The sequence below is a fragment of the Bubalus bubalis genome, chromosome 9 (assembly GCF_019923935.1).
Source record: "Bubalus bubalis isolate 160015118507 breed Murrah chromosome 9, NDDB_SH_1, whole genome shotgun sequence".
Classification (NCBI taxonomy): domain Eukaryota; kingdom Metazoa; phylum Chordata; class Mammalia; order Artiodactyla; family Bovidae; genus Bubalus; species Bubalus bubalis.
The window spans coordinates 42824570-42843623 of record NC_059165.1 but is presented as its reverse complement, the minus strand read 5'-3'; the positions used below and the strand labels follow the sequence as shown (position 1 = coordinate 42843623).

The following is a 19054-nucleotide window of genomic DNA, read 5'->3' as shown; positions in this document are numbered from 1 at the left end:
CTCCCTGTCATATAGCAGCTTCCCACTAGTTATGTATTTTACACATGGTAGTGTATATATATATGTCAATGCTACTTCCTCAATTCATCCCACCCTCTCGGATCCCATTGTGTCTGCAAGTCCAATCTCTATGTCTGTGTCTCTATTCCTGCCCTGCAAATAGGTTCATCAGTACTATTTTTCTAGATTCCACGTGTATGTGTTAGTATACAATATTTGTTTTTCTCTTTCTGACTTACTTTGCTCTGCAAGTCTTAGACAGAGTAGGGCTGTCTATATTTTGAATAGGTTCCCTGTGGTTCCAGCCCATGGCCTGGCCTGGTATAGATGGGCTGGATGAGCCCAAAGTTCAAGATTTCCCAGTCTTTTCCTACCTCCCTGGGAGGTCAACGTGAGATCTGATTGTGCTTCCCCTTTCATTTATACCAACCTTACTCCCTTGTCTCCTATCTCCACATCAAGACACAAACCTTGCCTCTTCCATTTTTGATTGCCTCTCTTTCTCCTATACCAGGACAAGCCTTCTCCCTCACCCTGCCTCCTCTCTAAATATTCACCCTCCAACTCCTCGAAAGAACATCTAATATTTCTTCTCTGACAATTGCCCAGCATTGGACTTTAGGGTGTCCACCCACAAGCTTACCCTGTTTCCTTCATGGTCACTGTCTAAACACCTCATCCTACTAACCAGCACTTAGAATCCCCTCATATTTACCTACACACTCCATAACCTTTGTCTCCTGGACTCCTTTCTACCTTTGCTGGCTCTCTCTGCATCCTCAGCTTGCTTTTCTGTGTTCACTACATCCTCTCTCATGGTACTTGTTCCTATAAGGAGGTGGGGTGTCTGCCTTCATCCTTCCATTCCTGTAGGGCATTTAGACAATGCCAAAGGATCTTCAGTTATCCCCTCTGCTAATGAGACAATAGATGAAGGGTTTAAGAGCTTAGTTTCAACAGCCAGGAGACCTGGAGTTCAAACTCTGGCAAATGTCTTAAGCTTTCCACACCTCAATTTCTCCTTTATAACGAATGTAACAGTACAATCTTCCTCACATATCTGGACAATGCCTGACTATGAGATAATGCACTGATGGCATCAAGCCCAGCCTTTTTCCTAAAAGCACTCAGTAACTGTCATTTGTTATCAATGACTTCCAAAATTATATCAATAATCCTGAACTCTCCCCTATGAGATGATATGTATGAAAATTTTGGTATAGTGGCAAGTTCCTATTCAGCACTTATACTGTATCATCACAGTAATGATATTTGACCGGAGGGATGTGCCAGTCATCAGACACCAATCCCCACCAAGGCATCTGTAGGTTGCCCAGCCCACATTTCCAACTTCCTGAAGTGTCCCAGGGACACTTCAAACTCAAGATCACCGAAATAATTTTCACTCTTCCTCCTGGGGTTCCTTTACCAGTGAGCCCATCACATCAGCTAATCTCCCAAGTACAGAGACTCAATCATCCTTCCTTCTTACTCTACCCACCAAGTCCTCTCAGTTCCAAGTCCTAAATGGCTCTGACTGTCCCTTCTCTACTGTTACCACTGCCATCATTCTAGTCGAGACACTCCTTCCTGTCTGAATAACAGCAAGAGCCTCTTGGGGAGCCTCTCTGCCTCCAGGTTTACTCCCATCCTGTACATCTAAAACTTTTTACAGACCAAGTTTTCCCAAAACAGAGCTGAAAATGCCATTCTCTACTCCAAACACATGAATTGGTTCCTTGGAACCGTGGAATAAAATCTGAATTCTTCAGCCCATTAATCAGTCCTTTAAGAACCTAGGCTACTCCTAGCTTCCAGTCTCCACTAGATTAAACTAGACTCTTAAATAATCAGAGATTCCATGCTCCTATAAGTACCCCTATCTCTGCTCAGGCTGTTCTCCCTGCCGGTTCACTCTGCTCAATGAAATGTTTTCATCCATGAAGAACCAATTCAAGGATCATTGAGAGAAATCATCCTGGCCCTCCTTTCCCAGTTAGAATCCTTCTCTCCCTTCTTTGGGTCCCCAGGGCACCTCCTCATACTTCTACCCCAAAACAAAGCCCACTGGATGGTGGTTCGCTCCACGTAAGCTTGTCTCTCCCACTCCTTTAAGGACAGAGGTCAAGCCTTCATCATTTTGATATGTTCTAGGCAGAGAAGTAACCTGGTAAGCCGTGTTTAATGAATGACAGATTTGAAAGGCCTTTACCAAGTATCATGCTGCTGCTGCTGCTGCTAAGTCGCTTCAGTCATGTCCAAATCTGTGAGACCCCATAGATGGCAGCCCACCAGGCTCCCCCGTCCCTGGGATTCTCCAGGCAAGAACACTGGAGTGGGCTGCCATTTCCTTCTCCAATGCATGAAAGTGAAAAGTGAAAGTGAAGTCGCTCAGTCGTGTCTGACTCTTAGCAACCCCATGGACTGCAGCCTACCAGGCTCCTCTGTCCATGGATTTTCTAGGCAAGAGTACTGGAGTGGGGTGCCATTGCCTTCTCCAAAGTATCATGCTACATATTTCTATATATCCAAATGAAGTGCCAAGATAAAGATACAAAATCTCATCTCCAACCACTTTTCCCTCTGAGAATCCTTTGATTTGCTGGAAAAGCCAGCTTGTTCTGGACTATGAAGCTTGAGCTGGTTTATTAAACAGAGAGGTACAGTAAGAGAACAAATGCTCGTATAAGTCCCTCATCCTCACACCCCCACCATCCAACCCTGGGAACAAGAAATAGCTACTGTAAAAATCTCAAAGAAAGGAAAATGTGACAATTACTAGAGGAGGGTGTACTTTTTTCCCCAGTTTTCCTGGGTTCATAGAGAAGTCCTCGTGCATATTTGGGTGCTTGAAATTTGAAATGATTTTACTGCTTAGACTTCATGCTGTTCATGAGCATAATGATTCACCTTAGGGCTAAGAATAAGGGAATCAGTGGTAAAGAATCCTCCTGTTACCTACTAAGATAACAGCCACCTTTTGCATGCTTACTAGCTAGCCAGACACTCATCTAAATTTTATATGCATGAGGTTATACAACGAAGGCCAGAGACCCCCAGGAAAAAGTAGTGCAGCTGATAATCAAGCCCAAGCAGTCCCTTTTATTTTTTATTTTTATTTTTTTGAATTTTATTTTATTTTATTTTTGTTGACTCTTGCTAGTTTCATTTCAAGCAGTCCCTTTTAGCACCTCCAAGGCTGTGAATTAATTTCAGGGTATTCTCTGCCCTTGCTGCTGTTGCTGTGGCTATTAGTTTCTAAACCGTGTCTGACTCTTCACGACCTCATGGACTGTAGCCCACCAGGCTTCTCTGTCTGTGGGATTTCCAGACAAGAATATTGAAGTGGGTTGCCATTTCCTTCTCCAGGGGAATCTTCTTGACCCAGGAATCAAACCCATATCTCCTGCTTGGCAGGTGGATTCTTTACCACTGAGACACCCGAGGAGCCCTTTTTCTGTCCCTGGGCCCTAATATTAATAAATACCTAAAGAAGTCAGGCAGGAGGAAGAAAGGACAAATGAATACAAGAACACTCCTTCCACTATACAGAGCCACGAGGTCAAGTGAGTAAACCCTCTGCGGCTTCAAGGAAGAAGATCAGTGTGTTTGGAAATAGGATGAGATAGCAGAGCTCCACTCAGCCTAGAGTGGACAGGCAAGTATTCTAGAGATGATCTACCATGGAGTACTGAACCAATGAATCAAGGTCAATGGTATCCCTTACTCTCTAAAATCCACAGGAAGGAACAAGCCACAGATGCAGTCTTGACACCAGTGTGTCCCGGGAGGGCTTCATGGCTCAAGGACCCAAAAGGCGCCTCTAGTCATCGGACTCCGTGACACTGTTCAGTGTCTCCCCTCAACCTAAGGGGCAAGGGAAGAAGAAGAGAGAACCACACACACGTACTCTTGGATGTGAGTAAGGCAGTGCTGCGGCGAGAAGTCTCCTCAACGCTTCTCTGAGAGGTCCTGGGGAGCAGGGCAGGCTCTAATTCTGGAAGAGAAAAGAAAGTTTGATAAAAGGCAGATAAACGTTGGTGCTTGTGCCAAGCAATTTTTACAGTTGTCTTTGTAGTTTTCTATGTTTATTTTAGGCAAGTACAAAGACAACTATAAAAATGGCCCCTGATCCCTATGTATATTTTGAGGCTTTCCTGCTGGCTGAGATGGCAAAGAATCTGCCTACAATGCAAGAGACCTGGGTCAGAAATATCCCCTAGAGAAGGGACATATTGGCTACCCACTCCAGTATTCTTACCTGGACAATTCCACAGACAGAGAAGCCTGGTGGACTACAGTCTATGGGGTTGCAAAGAGTCAAACATGACGGAGCGACTAACACATATATATTTCGAGTTTTTTTTTTCAAGGATTGTAAGTAATTTTTAGAATCTAAGGGAACCATAAATGTTGTGTTTGAAGATGATTATTTTAAGGACTAAAGGAATAAAACATACAAATTTGCTTAGGGTTCATGAACCTTAGGTTGGTACTCACAGTGTAATGGAATTAGCCAATTCATTACTGTAAAGTTGTTTAAATTAATCCAGGCCTTATTGAGGCAGTTGAAATGCCTAAGCCTTCGAGATATCTCATGATTGTTTTCTAACATCTTTACCTCAGAATTAGAGTTTGAAACATGGTGAGAGCTTTGACAAGGGCCCATAATTAATGGAGCTAGTAACTCAGTGAGAGTTTCAAGGTGTCGGGATCAATAAGGATTCAGGAGGGAGGGTGGGAGGGAGGAAGAGAAAGGGAGAAAGAGAGGAGGAGAGGACAGAAGAGAGAAAGAAAGGAAGGAAGGAAGTTCACCATCAAGGAATATTTTAAGGCACCTGGAGGTCTTTCCTCTAATGCCTAAGTAGACAGTTGAGCCCTGGCAGGATGGAACTGGTATCTGACCCAGGGTGACATTTCCTAGTTCTTTACCAAGTATCTGTACTCCTAGGAGGTCAAGTTGAGAACTAAAAATGATGACTTTTCAAAAACACAAAGGAAAAAAATAGGAACAAAAAAGGAAACCATAAAACAATGAAAAGGAACAATTTAATGAAACTACACCCACCCCCCCACCCCCCCACACACACATGCACACACAGAGTTATGGGATGAATTCCGACCTCCACCTCACTCCCACCCCTGCTTGTAAATTCATATTTAAAGCCCTAATTTCCAGTAACTCAGAACATGACTGTATTTGGAGATAGAGCCTTTAAACAAGTAAAAGTGATACTATGTGGACAGCCCTACTCAAATATGACTGATGTTCTCACATAAAAAGGAGATCAGGACACAGATACACAAAGGAGAAAGAGGATGTGAGTACAAAGTGAGAAGACAGCCATCAGGGAGAAAGGCCTCGGAAGAAACCAACCCTGCTGACCCCTTAGTCTCAGACTTCTAGCCTCCAGAATTGTGAGAAGTAAACTTTTATTGTTTAAACTGCCCAGTCTGTGGTGCCCAGCCCTGACAAACTCACACACACACACACATGCGCACACACGCACACACACACACACACACGCTCACACACACAGGCACACACACACACACACACACACTCACAGACTCTAGAGCAAGTTGCTGAGCTGCCCCATTCAGTAGGAGAACCCTTTGCCAAGGGACCCAAGGTACACCTGAGCAGCAGAAGGGAAAGAATGGCCAGGTGAGCCAGGTACCTGCCGTGAGGATGGGCCCCTCGGTGGAAGGCTCAAGGGTCAGCAGTTTCGTGTCTTCCTCAGGAAGGGAGCTCAGTGTTGTCAGAGGGCACGTGGAGGCCGTGGTTGTGAGCGCAGCTGTAGTTCTCATCTGAAGTGGTGGTGTGGACGTGAGGTCAGAGGTGGTCACGACTGTTGCTGGAAGCACGGCTGTGGCTGTTGTCATGGCGGCGGTGGTGGTGGTGGTTGTGGTTGGGCGGCGGGTGGTTGTCGAGCGCGTAGTTGTGGGGGCTGTAACCAATACAGGATACGTCTGGTACCAAGTGGAGACAGAGGAAGAGGGAAGCGCCACAGGTGTTGCTGGCATCCATCCCTTTGTCTGTGTCTCTATAGCCTCACCTGGTCCATGAGCCTGGACCATCAAAATGCCTATGAAAACTGGGATTCTAAACTCTATGCTTGGCCTTTCCAACCTATTTTTTACACCCTAGCTAGAGTAATCTTTGACAATGACAAACCAAATTATGTCAGTCTCCAACTTAAAACTTTGTTTTAACTGGGTTCTCCTTGGCCTTCTGGTGAAGATCCAATCCCTAACCCCACCCACAGGGCCCCACTTGATCTGGATCTTTCTTTTCAACCCCATGCCTCCACTCTATTCTCACATTCCCTTGCCCATGGGCCTTTCTTCAGTTCTTAAACTATATTACTGACCTTCCCCCTGGAGGAACTTTGTACTGACTGCTTCCTAGTCCCTCTCTTCCTTAGACTGACTCTTCTTTAAACCTCATGTCTCAGCTAAAAGGTCACTTCTGCAAAAAGGTCATCCGCAGTCTACAATAACAATGTTTTTTGCACACTCATACTTGACCACATCTGGTCCCATCACTTCATGGGAAATAGATAGGGAAACAGTGGAAACAGTGTCAGACTTTATTTTTTTGGGCTCCAAAATCACTGCAGATGGTGCCTGCAGCCATGAAATTAAAAGACGCTTACTCCTTGGAAGGAAAGTTATGACCAACCTAGATAGCATATTCAAAAGCAGAGACATTACTTTGCCAACAAAGGTTCATCTAGTCAAGGCTATGGTTTTTCCTGTACTCATGTATGGATGTGAGACTTGGACTGTGAAGAAGGCTGAGTGCCGAAGAATTGATGCTTTTGAACTGTGGTGTTGGAGAAGACTCTTGAGAGTCCCTTGGACTGCAAGGAGATCCAAGCAGTCCATTCTGAAGGAGATCAGCCCTAGGATTTCTTTGGAGGGAATGATTCTAAAGCTGAAACTCCAGTACTTTGGCCACCTCATGTGAAGAGTTGACTCATTTGGAAAAGACTCTGATGCTTGGAGGGATTGGGGGCAGGAGGAGAAGGGGATGACAGAGAATGAGGTGGCTGGATGGCATCACTGACTCAATGGACGTGAGTCTGAGTGAACTCCAGGAGTTGGTGATGGACAGGGAGGCCTGGCGTGCTGCAATTCATGGGGTCGCAAAGAGTCGGACACGATTGAGCAACTGAACTGAACTGACTGACTTGACCACAGATTTTGTAGCATTTCCTAAAGACACATTTATTTGTTGATTGTTATATAATGTCTGCTTCTCCTAGTACATTGTAATCTCCACAAGCGAAAAGCTGGAATTTATGTTGTTCTCTTCTACAAATCTAATACCTATCATGGTATTAGTAGATGTTCCTAGTAGATCTACAGTAGATCTACCTAGTAGATGTTGCAAAAATGTGGCATAAATGATTGCATCAAAAGGAAACCCAAGCATAACATTTCAGTCAAGCAAGGTGAATAAGCTCTAGAAATTTGCTGCACACATTGTACCCACATTAACAATGGTTTATTGTACACTTGAAAATCGGTGAAGGGAACAGACCTTATTCTAGGTGTTCTTTCCACAATAAAAATCAAGATGTAAAACAAATAATTTCAGAGTGTAAAGATTGATTCATGCCAAAACTACTCACCCCCTAAACATCTGAATTTGGGTTCATTAGCAACAGATATTCTACACATACCACCCTTTCTTAAATATGCCAAATTTCCATTAACTCTAATGGACCAGAAAGACATCATTTGTTTCAAGTGAGCTGAGAAATGATGTCATAGAGTATTGAGGTCAGCCAGTATTTTACAAAATAATAGCTAGTTATATCAGGTTTGAAAAGCAAAGACTTGGATTGGCATCATTTATCTTCAACAAATCCAAATAATACCTTCTATCTCACAAAGTTGCCTTGGGAGAAAAATACACTAATGCTTATCAAAGTTCTCTAACTAGAAGCATCCACATCAGTTCTTCTCAAATTTTAGAGCCCATGAGAGTCACCTGAGAAGCTTCTTATGCATATGGCTAGTGAGACCTTGCCTTCTGAGATGGCAATCCAATTAAGAACGGAGCCCAAGAATCCTTGGTCCTTGGTGCAGGCTGAGCACAGAGCTGACTTTGAGAGGCTCCATTCCAGACTAGCAGGAACGGTGATTATTGTTTACGTAATTCAACCATAGACCCTGCATGCATGCATGCAGCTCAAATCTTTAGGAGTTCTGCCATATTTCAAATTTCATCAAAAGCAGCTGATAGTAGCAGAAGGAAAGACCAGCTGAAAACTGCTATTTATGATTGTCTCCAAATCTCCTGCCCTTTCCCCTCACTGAAAGTAGCCCACTGTTGGTTTATGGATGAAGCTAATGCGTGAACAAAACATTGTATTTTGTTCACCCAGTGTTTGTAAAAATTTTGTGATCTTTGCCAACATGCAAAAATCAATACAGTTCACATAAAAACTGGCAGATCTGAAAGCCCTGGGCCCCAATTTCTTCAGTTCCCTAGGCAAGAAGCAGCTGCCCTCTTCATATTGACCTTGAATTTCACTGGTTCTTTTCCCCACCCCCTACTCCTCACCCTCTACCCTTTCATTCATTTCTGTGGGTTCCTCAGCTCCCACAGGCAATTGCTCCAGACTGTGGCTCCTCTAAACACAAACATGTCTCAGGTTTAATCTGTCCACTCCCTGCTTAAGCAGCTTCAGTCTCTTTGCCACCACCCTCTGACTCCATGACCCAACACGAACTTCTCCACCCACAGACACAGCCTCTGTGTGCTCACCTCTCCTCAGATCCAGGCGGATGTTCTTCTTCACATCATTGAACCAGCCAGGCACCTCTATGCGGCAGCAGTACACATTCTGGTCACGTTCGTTGGTGTCCATGATGGTCAAGGAGACATCCCCTCTCTGGATAATCCCCCGAAGTTGGTATTTTGGCGACTTGCTTGAGACCACCTTTGTCCCATCGGTGTAGAGAAGCTCATCATTGCATTTGGACTTGGGACACTGGCCTCTGCCCCAGCACATGCTATTACTATGCGGAGACCAGGATGAGTATGTACACGGCAAAGTCACTGGCTGACCCAAAAATGCTGTCACGACAGTCTGTGATGCCACCGGAGCTGTGAGGAAAGATGAGAAAATTAAGTTGTGAGGTATTGAAATCTCTCAAATATGCTCCACAGGGATCATGCAAGCAGATGCTTCCAGGAAGATGAAGAGGGTTGTACTGTATGTTTCTTTAGCCCAAATTCTGGCCTGTCCTTTGCTGCCACTAAGCTCCTAACTTCACACTCTGCTATCCCTCAAGTGGGAGCAGCTGACTACCTGAGTCTGAACCCATCTCTGCTGCAGATTTGCTGATTAATTTGCTAATTTGCAGATTTGCTGACCTTGAGTACCATTCAATAAAACAAATTCTCCAGTGGAAAATTCTGACCCTTTAATCTAACTGCTGCTGCTGCTGCTGCTAAGTCGCTTCAGTTGTGTCCAACTCTGTGTGACCCCATAGATGGCAGCCCACCAGGCTCCCCCGTCCCTGGGATTCTCCAGGCAACACTGGAGTGGGTTGCCATTTCCTTGTCCAATGCATGAAAGTGAAAAGTGAAAGTAAAGTCAATCTAACTGTACTCTCATATAAACAGGTGTAAGTAGCATTCTACCCAGTGTATGTCAATGGGCAGTGATCATGTACTACTGACATGAATGCCTCAAATGGGTCTCCCTGTGTCTTCAACCCCAGAGTGTACTATGGCAAGGAGACAGGCTGTTGTTGTTCGGTCACTAAGTTGTGTTTAACTCTTTGTGACCCCATGGACTGCAGCATGCCAGGCTTCCTTGTCTTTCACTATCTCCTGGAGTTTGCTCAGAAATTAATTGCTCTAGACCATATGTTTGTTGTTAGAGAATATGAAATAAGGTGGAAGTTTGTGGATTTTTTTTTTTAAGTTAGAACTGGAGAGGAATCATAGGAATTCTTTAGAATGGCAGCTGTGACTTAAAGATGCTGGAAGATTAGGTTGATCATGTTAGCTATATGCAATGGAATATATTACCATTTTAAAAATGCAATATCTGTGTTTCCCAATTTCAACTGATCATCAGCATGGCCTGTGGAGCTTGTTAAAAATACTTGTTATCTTGCCCAGCCCGAGTCAGAATCTCAAGACTGAGGCCCATGGTAATGTACAACCAAGGTCAAGGTCAAGTGACAACCAAGGTCACTGAACACTGACTCTGTGCCTTTTCTAAGATAACTTCCATCTGTGAGAATCTACGAAACTTTTCCACTGCTGCAAATATTAAGCCCTTTGGTTTAATTGATCATCAGTGATTGTTCTCAATCAAACCAAGCTATTGAAGGGACAGCCAGGCAGGCCATAGCTCCAGATTGTCAGGATGACATCCTGCTCCTTCTTGGGTACCTTGATCTCTGCTCATTGTTTTCTTCAAGGTGCCCTCCTGTAAGACTCTCCATTCACTAACTCTGTTAACCCCGACGGCTGAATTGTGTAAGACATGGCCAGCAGCACTGTGTTCCTCCCTGGCACAGCAGTCAGCAACTTCCAGCTATTCTTATCTGAGAGAAGATGAGCATGAGTCCTAACAGTGGCCCAGGTAGAAAGACAAAGGATGTGCATGATGGGTTTTCCAAAGTTTGCTCTCAGGATGAAAGGTCGTGGTAAATTCAGACCTGCCTGGGACCTTCTCTGAACCTGTTGTCTCTTTACCTCGCCACAGTAGATATTCCACACATTGTAAATGCTGTAGAAGCCCATTTTGCCCCACCCCATGAAGCCAGGGGGTGGGGGGCGGGGGGCGGGGCGGGGAATAATTGTCATCATCCTCAACTGTCATAGCAGTGCAGGACATGTGCACCAAAGACCAATAATTTCTAAAATATGAGCTTGTTCTCAGAACTAGTTGGTAAATTAATTTTAAAAATATGTGACAGAATTATTTCCACTGGAGATTCAACAGCTTATTTTCCCAACTATCACAGTACAGAAGGAGGCACCCCATATTCACTAAGGAAAGCCTTTTCCAGATAGAAACCAACTGGCAAAGGACAAAACAGGCAATTCATAGACAGATGAGGAAATATGAGTGGCCAGTAAATTTCCCCTATCAGACTGGCAAAAATTTAGAACACTGATGATATCAAGTGTTGCCCAGTCAGGGATCAAGCAAATGACTGCAGTAACCTGGAGTGAAATGGGATGTGAATTGGTACAGCCACACTCTGGGGCAATTTTGCAGTTTTAGTTAACACTCAAATGGAACTAAGCCTGGAAATTTTCATGGTGTGTTTTCTGCTGCAGAAAAGCACACATGCACAAGGAAGGCAATTTGAAAATGTTTACTGCCAGGTCATATGTGTGCGATGGAACGAACATGTGTACGTGGGTAGCGGCTAACCTATGGGGCCGTCCTTCTGTTGAGCCACACGTACAAGATTAATAGAATGAGACAGATTGATAACTAATGGTGTGAAAACTCCAAGGCTTATTAATGCACAAAAAGTGGACATTTCAAAATGACATTTAAAATACAAAACTACTGAAAAAAAACGTTTGCAGGATTTGCGGGCACAGACATATGAAAGTAAATGCATAGAAAAGTGGCTGACGGGACACACATCCAACTCACGGAGTCAGCATTGCCTTGATTGGAGACTGGGGTTGAGGGTAGTAGTGTCAAAGGGGATATTAGCTTTATAGCAATTTAGTTGTTTCACCAAGGGTATTTCTGTATTACTTATTTGTCAAAAATTAATGTTAAAAAAAGGAAGCAGGCGTGGCAGAAAAACACCCATTATGCTTACAATGAAAACCTCATTCTGCCAGTTACTGCTTTTGTGTTCTCTGGAGGAAAGCCACAATAATCCTGATCTCATTATCTTTATGCGGCAAAGGGGAGAGATCGTGCTCGCCTCAGAAATAGTTCTCAGGTCCACATGAGGTGGAGCATTAAAGACCACATGAAACAAATAAGCTATTAGTACAAATCACCAAGCATATCAGAGTGTAGAAATAGGAAAGAGACTGTTCCTTCCAGCTGCAAAATTACCCTGAAACAAAGAAATTAAATCAATTTCTCTTTTCAGCAATTACCCAGAATGGTGGGTACAATCTAGGTTCTGGCACCAGCTGGGTTCCTTCTCTAGCTGGTGGCCTTATCCAAGGTGTTTCCTCAATCTGGGGCTCAATTGCATCATTGACAGAGTGAAGGGTTTGATTTGGCATCTCTAAAGAGAGATTCAGCTCTGATCCTTAATGAGTCCGAGTAGTCAGTGTCTTCTAAAGGGTCATTTTAGAAAAGGCACAAATTGAAAAAACAAAAGAAATCATCCACCAGGCACTGTCTTCTTCAAATAGGGTTGGAGAAGCTCACTCACTCAGTGTTCAGCCAGTAGCTGGAAAGGTGACCATAGCAACCATCACCAAACCCTCCACACTGCCAGCCCACAGGACAAGATAAGGCCAGGCCAAAACAGTGATAAAGAAAGTGACAGGAACTGCTTTCATTCCATTAACTCCCACATGTATCTGGAGACAGAGGTGGTTAAATGAACAACTACTATAGGGTCAGGGTAATAAGTTCTTTAATGGGGAGATTTCAGGGAGGACAGGAACTCATAGCAGACTCACTGAAACCAGTTTGAAGGCTACCAGTGGTCAGAAAAAAGCCTGATTTAGGTGGAGACCTGAGAATGCATGGAGTTATAGAGGTAAATAATAAGCAAAGAGCAATAAGACAAAAGCTTGTTTTCTTGAAATACAGGTGTTTTCTCATGCAGCACATCTGAAAGATTCATGTGCAGAAATTAGGAACTGTTTAAACTGCAAGGAACATTCAGATCAGATCAGATCAGATCAGTCGCTCAGTCGTGTCTGACTCTTTGCGACCCCATGAATTGCAGCACGCCAGGCCTCCCTGTCCCTGGATGTTGTCTAGTCCTAGAGTCATAGATTGTGGAAACTGGTCTTATCCAGGTCCCTCCTTTCTTACATTAAAGGGCCATAGTCTTCAGTGTCAAAGGATAATAACCAAGATGTGACTTCAACTCAGCCCACAGTATCCCATCCTATAACTCAGGATATGAGTGTCTGCACCAATCCACACCGAGTGTGTACATTTGCATCGTCCAAAAGCTGGAGACAATGTGTGGAAAATGTAAATCTTATCTGGACACTTGACACCCACAAAATAAACCAAGAAACAAATAAAAAATCCTAAAAATAAAGATAAAATACGATTTATAATAATAGCTCTTAGCAGAACAAATTCCCTAGCATTTACTGTGCTAGTAACACCTGTAAAGGACATTTCTTTTCCCCATGTTATCCCATCCCTTATCTATATTTCTTCTTAAATTGTCATTTCTGGTATTAACATAAATACCCCCACCCTAAAACATCCAAAGCAATCTCAGGATAAACCCTGTGTCACAGATAGGGAGAGAGACCTTCCAAGAAGAGAAGCTGAGTGGATGCAGGAATGCAATGGATTTCTGTTTTACAGATCAGCCATGGGAATCCATCACAGGGGCTCCTGGATGGAAGGACTGAGAACACTTACTCAGACAAAGCCGCCCAAGTTCAATCACCAGCCAGAGAATCAGAGGCCCTTTGGACATTTTGCCTGTTTGCAGATGTCAGGAGTGAGTCTGTCTGTCCGAATTCCATTTCTTATACTCCAGTTAATGCTGACAGGGTGGGACCTTTAGGTTTCATTTCTCTTTTTGCCTCATAATCTTCCCTTTCTTTCTCCTGAATGGCCTCTCTCAATCTGGGATGTATGATGAAATGTGCTGAGTACATTTCTCCTGGCCATTAGTGTGTGTGCAGACACATGGAGTGATGGTGTGGACATGCATGGACTCCGTTGTCCACTTATATAGGGGGTTTCCTACATGTACATGAGCACCTATTTTATGTACATGCACACTCAAAAACTGTGGAAACTTGGGAATTTGGCTCTGCTGCCATTCTGGTTTCTCCCTCTCCCAGAACCTTAGCCCCCTTGCCCTAATAATGGAGAAGTAAAAGCAGGGTTGAACTCCCCTAGTGGCCCAGTAGTTGAGCTTCTGCCTGCCAGTACTGGGGACACAGGCTTCATCCCTGGTCCAGGAAGATTCCATATGCCACAGAGCCCCTAAGCCCACGTGCCACAATTACCGAAGCCCACTCACCCTAGAGCCTGATCTCTGCAATGCAAGAAATCACCACAATGAGAGACACCTTCACACTACAATAAAGAGTAGCCCCTACCCACCTCAACTAAAGAAAGCCCATGTGCAGCAGTGAAGACCCAGTGCAGCCAAAAATAAATTAAAAAGTTTAAATAAAACATATTAAATTAAAAAAATAAAGAAATAAAAGCAGGGCTGCCATCAACCATCACATAAGCCAAAATACCATTAGAGTTTATTGGGCAAGGAAAGAAGAGATTCAATAGAGGAAGCATATGGTGATAGATACCAGACAGGCTCAGATAACAAAAAAGTCCACGTCTGGGCCCAATTCCACCACTTGTAGTGAAACCACTTGATGGGGAAGAGCACACAAGACAATTCACGAACCAGATTTCAGGGCTTGAATCTCGTGATACTTATGGCGCTTCTGGACTCTATGGATTCAGCAATATATCCAGGACTACAGAATCAGTTAGATGAGGAATAAAATCAATGCTCACCTATCAGATGTGTTTTCTAAAATAGATTTATTTCATCATCATTAGTTACTGGATGCTTAATTAAATGATAGGCACTCTGCTAATGCTAATGATGTAGATGTATTATACTTAATCCTCACAACCCTGAGAAATAGATATTTTTCCTATTTAACAGATGAGGAAACTGAGGCTAAAGGGAGCTAAAGAAATGACATTCACAGCAAAAATATAGTAGAAACAGAACTCAAGCCAAGACTTTCTGACTCCAAAGCCCCTGATCTTAATCACTGCACACTCCTTTGATCTGTGACTCTTAAGGCAATACACCATAAGACCAAGCATATCAGTGTCCAGCTCCTATCTAGCCCCCGAGAGGGAATTTAAGGATGCACAAATGATCTGAAATTTTTAAAAAATATCTCATTTAACTGTAACCAACCAAATGAGCCTTAACCTTCACATTTCTCACACTGAAGGAGAAGGTAGAACAGGGAGGAAGGGATGAACATAGAGGGATTCAGAGAAATTCGTTTCAACAAATGCTCACTAAACTGTGGAATTCTTTCTCACCTCATTCCCAGGTACCTGGGGGATATAAAATCTGAATAAACTGAATGGTCCAAATAAAACACTCAAAGATACTGAGAGTTTCATTGTCCCAACAATATCACCCAACCTCCCTTCAATAAAGCCATCCATCAGAGCATGAGTTTAAGTCCTGTATGCACCTCTCCTAATTAGTGTTTAGGCCATCACTTTTAGGTATGAATAGACAATTGAGGATCTCCAGCTGCTGCTAAGTCGCTTCAGTCATGGCTGACTCTGTGCGACCCCATAGACGGCAGCCCACCAGGCTCCTCTGTCCCTGGGATTCTCCAGGCAAGAATACTGGAGTGGGTTGCCATTTCCTTCTCCAATGCATGAAAGTGAAAAGTGAAAGTGAAGTCGCTCAGTTGTGTCCGACTCTTAGTGACCCCATGGACTGTAGCCTACCAGGCTCCTCTGTCCGTGGGATTTTCCAGGCATGAGTACTGGAGTGGGTAGCCATTTCCATCTCCAGACATTTCAGGAAAGTCTTCCATATGAAAAGGATACATATACATCAAAGAAAGCAGAAGAAAACAAGCAAGCAAACAAACAAAAAAATCACAAGTATCTTTCAAGGAAAAAAGAGAAGGGACAGAGAAACTATAAAAAAGAAAACATCAGAGAAGAGAAAGATATCTTAGAAATTAAAAAGACTATACTCACACCAAAATTTTGTGGAAGGTTTGAAAAATAAACTTAAGTCTTCTAGAAAACATAACCTTACTTATAAAGTCTAATGGTTAGGGATGTTTCAGAATATTAAAACAGAAAACAGAGAGGAGGAAATTATTAAAGAAATAGCTTTCTTAATTTTTGTAACAAACAAACATGAGTCTCCATTGGGAGAGCCAACCAAATCTTAAATTTCATGAAAAAAGATCCCCACAAAAATAGTATGTTAACATGAAATATGAAAATATTAGATATAAGGAGAAGATATCAAAAGACTCCAGAGTGAAAACAAAGAAATACATAGTATTGAAAGTGTTTAGTATCAGAAAGGCATTGGTCTTCTAAATAGATAATCTAGAAAATAATGCAAGAATGCTTTCAAAAGTCAGAGGGGGAAATGATGGTCACAATAACAGAAAATCTTGCTACTGATTTGACAGAAAATTGTCATATGGCATCATGGGAAGATGGGCAGACAGAAAGTAGGGTGGTGGTGGAAGAGAGGCAAACACTATTTGCCCTTATATGAGGTCAGTAGTTAATGTCTAAATTTACCAAACACTATCAGCATAAGCACAGTAATAGTAATACAGATGTAAAAACAATATTTCAAGAAGAAAAGAAAGATCTCAAGAAGTTAAAATTTTATGCAAAGGAAATTATGGAATTGACTATATTTTTAGTAATAAGTCTTTTAAAATAACTAGATTCTTCTAAATAATTTAGCATACTCTATGGCATTTAGAATATATTTTCTTAAATGTACATATTGAGCACAATTAGCACCCAGAACTTAGTTTTCAACATTGCTCTCCAACAAAAGGAACTACAGCATCTTGGGAAAATGGCTGATTCTGGGAGTGAGGCAGGAAATATTTAAGATCAGTTTGGAGCTTCTTGCAGTGCTAGGAAGTAGAGAATGCTCAGGAGAAAAAAATTCATTAATTTAAAATAGGATTATTAAAAAAGGACAGAGGAGACAACTGAGAGAGTTCACAATGACCAGAGCTGGAACAATCTGAACAGAAGTAGTACTGTTTTATAACCCAAAGTAGTAAACGATAAAAGCCTGTGAGTCCATACTGATATAGTAAATAATCAATATGTTTGTGGGGGAGAAGAGACAAATCTTCACAGAAGAATTCCAAATAATTGATGTAGATACTCACCCCTCCAGGAGGTGAAGCAAAACTCCCCTCCTCGAGTGTGGACAGGACATGGTGATTTTCCTCCCTGAAAATACAGAATGGAGAGGGAGAGAAAAAGACCAACTTTCCAGTGCAGAAACCTGGCAAACACTGCCAGAGGCAGGAGGTCAAGATAAATGTCAAGAGAGATCAATTATGTTGACAGTTTGAGAGATGTGAGGTAAATGGGACACAATTTACTTTGGTGGTCTCCTCCCAAGAACTCACAACCTAAGTCTGCTTCTGCTGCTAAGTCACTTCAGTCGTGTCCGACTCTGTGCGACCCCATGGACTGCCGCCTACCAGGCTCCTCCGTCCATGGGATTTTCCAGGCAAGAGTACTGGAGTGGGGTGCCATTGCCTTCACAGCAACCTAAGTCTAGACCCAAGGAAACCATCAGACACAATTAAATAAGGGGCTGACAAGTGTTTCTGAAAACTGTGAAGGTCACCAAAAATAAGGAGAGTCTAAAAAAACTTACAGCTAAGAGGAGCCAATGGGACACGGCAACTGAAAGCAATGTGGTATCCTGAATGGAATCCTGGAAGAGAGAAAGGCCGTTACATAAAAACTAAGGAAATCTTTGGACTTTGGGTAATAATAATTATCAATGTTCACTCAGTAGCTGTCATGAATATACCACACTTACGGAAGATGTTAACAATAGGGGAAACTAGATATTGGCTATATGGGAACTCCCTGCACACTCTTCAGAATTTTTCTATAACTCTAAAGCTGTTCTAAAATATTTTAAGTGTATTTTTAAAGAAGTACATGTACCTTTATTTTATAAGTGAAAATGTTAATAGTAATTAGGTATTTAGAAGTGCCCACATTAGAAAATGTGAATAAGCTTGAATGTTTTCTCTTCCTAAGATAGCTTCAGTGGACAGACTTCAGGGATTCATAAACATCTTAATTCTGGATAGTTAACTTGTATCATTGGACAAGGCGATGACACCGCACTCCTGTACTTTTGCCTGGAAAGTCCCATGGACAGAGAAGCCTGGTAAGCTGCAGTCTGTGGGGGTCACTAAGAGTCAGACGTGACTGAACGACTTGACTTTCACTTTTCACGTTCATGCATTGGAGAAGGAAATGTCAACCTACTCCAGTGTTCTTGCCTGGAGAATCCCAGGGTTGGGGGAGCCTGGTGGGCTGCAGTCTCTGGGGTTGCACAGAGTCGGACACGACTGAAGCGACTTAGCAGCAGCAGCAGAAGAAGAGTTAGACCGGAGAAGGCAATGACAACCCACTCAGTATTCTTGCCTGGAAAATCCCATGGACGGAGGAGCCTGTTAGGCGGCAGTCCATGGGGTCGCGAAGAGTCGGACATGACTGAGAGACTTCACTTTCACTTTTCATGTTCATGCATTGGAGAAGGAAATGGCAACCCACTCCAATGTTCTTGCCTGGAGAATCCCAGGGACGGCAGAGCCTGGTGGGCTGCTGTCTATGGGGTTGCATAGAGTCGGACATGACTGAAGCGACTTAGCAGCAGCAGCAGCAGAAGCAGCTTGTATCATCGTAGGAAAGCATACTATTCTGGGGAGGGGTGCCATAGCAGTTCTAGACGCTTCATGTGTTTGCCACCTTCTCTGCGTATGCAGTGTATTCACTTCATGTGCATGCAGTTTGCCTCTGGAGAATAAGCTCTCCCTCTTTCTCGGTCAACAAAGTTCAGCTGGCATTGATTTCATTTGTGGTGATTGGCTCAAGGATGGAGAGGCAACCCAAACAAAGCCAAGGATACACAGTCTTGTCACATTTAGTGGAACTTTTGAGAATAGGAACTTCCCTGTTTTCCACCTGGCTTTGAACTGTGTGGACAAGAGAATGAAGCCAATATTAGTCATCATACCACCAAGGGCTGAAGCCTGTCTGATAAGAGAACCAATCAAGCAGAAGGCAAGTGGAGCCCTAGAGTG

At 43.1% G+C, this 19054-nt stretch overlaps 1 protein-coding gene and 1 long non-coding RNA gene across 11 annotated transcripts in view; one reads left to right on the top strand and one right to left on the bottom strand.

Moving 5' to 3' along the window:
* Positions 1-13741, bottom strand: part of LOC102398120 (T cell immunoglobulin and mucin domain containing 4) — a 29124-nt gene extending 15383 nt beyond the window's left edge. For both annotated transcript variants that reach the window (XM_006051402.4, XR_326908.4), the window contains exons 1-4: positions 13584-13741; positions 8783-9124; positions 5682-5951; positions 3911-3997 (exon numbers count right to left, since the gene is read on the bottom strand). In XM_006051402.4, the coding sequence (XP_006051464.4) occupies positions 3911-3997; positions 5682-5951; positions 8783-9124; positions 13584-13641 (757 nt within the window). In that variant the 5' untranslated portion in view covers positions 13642-13741. The remainder of the gene's footprint in view (positions 1-3910; positions 3998-5681; positions 5952-8782; positions 9125-13583) is intronic.
* The window catches only part of LOC112586852, a 67000-nt gene that overhangs the window by 32019 nt on the left and 15927 nt on the right, over positions 1-19054 (top strand). For 4 of the 9 annotated variants that reach the window (XR_003111320.3, XR_006553249.2, XR_006553250.2 and 1 more), the window contains one exon: positions 3744-3904. The exons of 1 other annotated variant lie outside the window; for it this stretch is intronic. This is a non-coding gene — a long non-coding RNA (uncharacterized LOC112586852). Of the gene's footprint in view, positions 1-2154; positions 2336-3552; positions 3721-3743; positions 3905-8761; positions 8869-13526; positions 13641-19054 lie in introns of those variants that run through there. 4 more of the 9 variants (XR_003111319.3, XR_006553253.2, XR_006553252.2 and 1 more) reach the window with 4 other exon arrangements.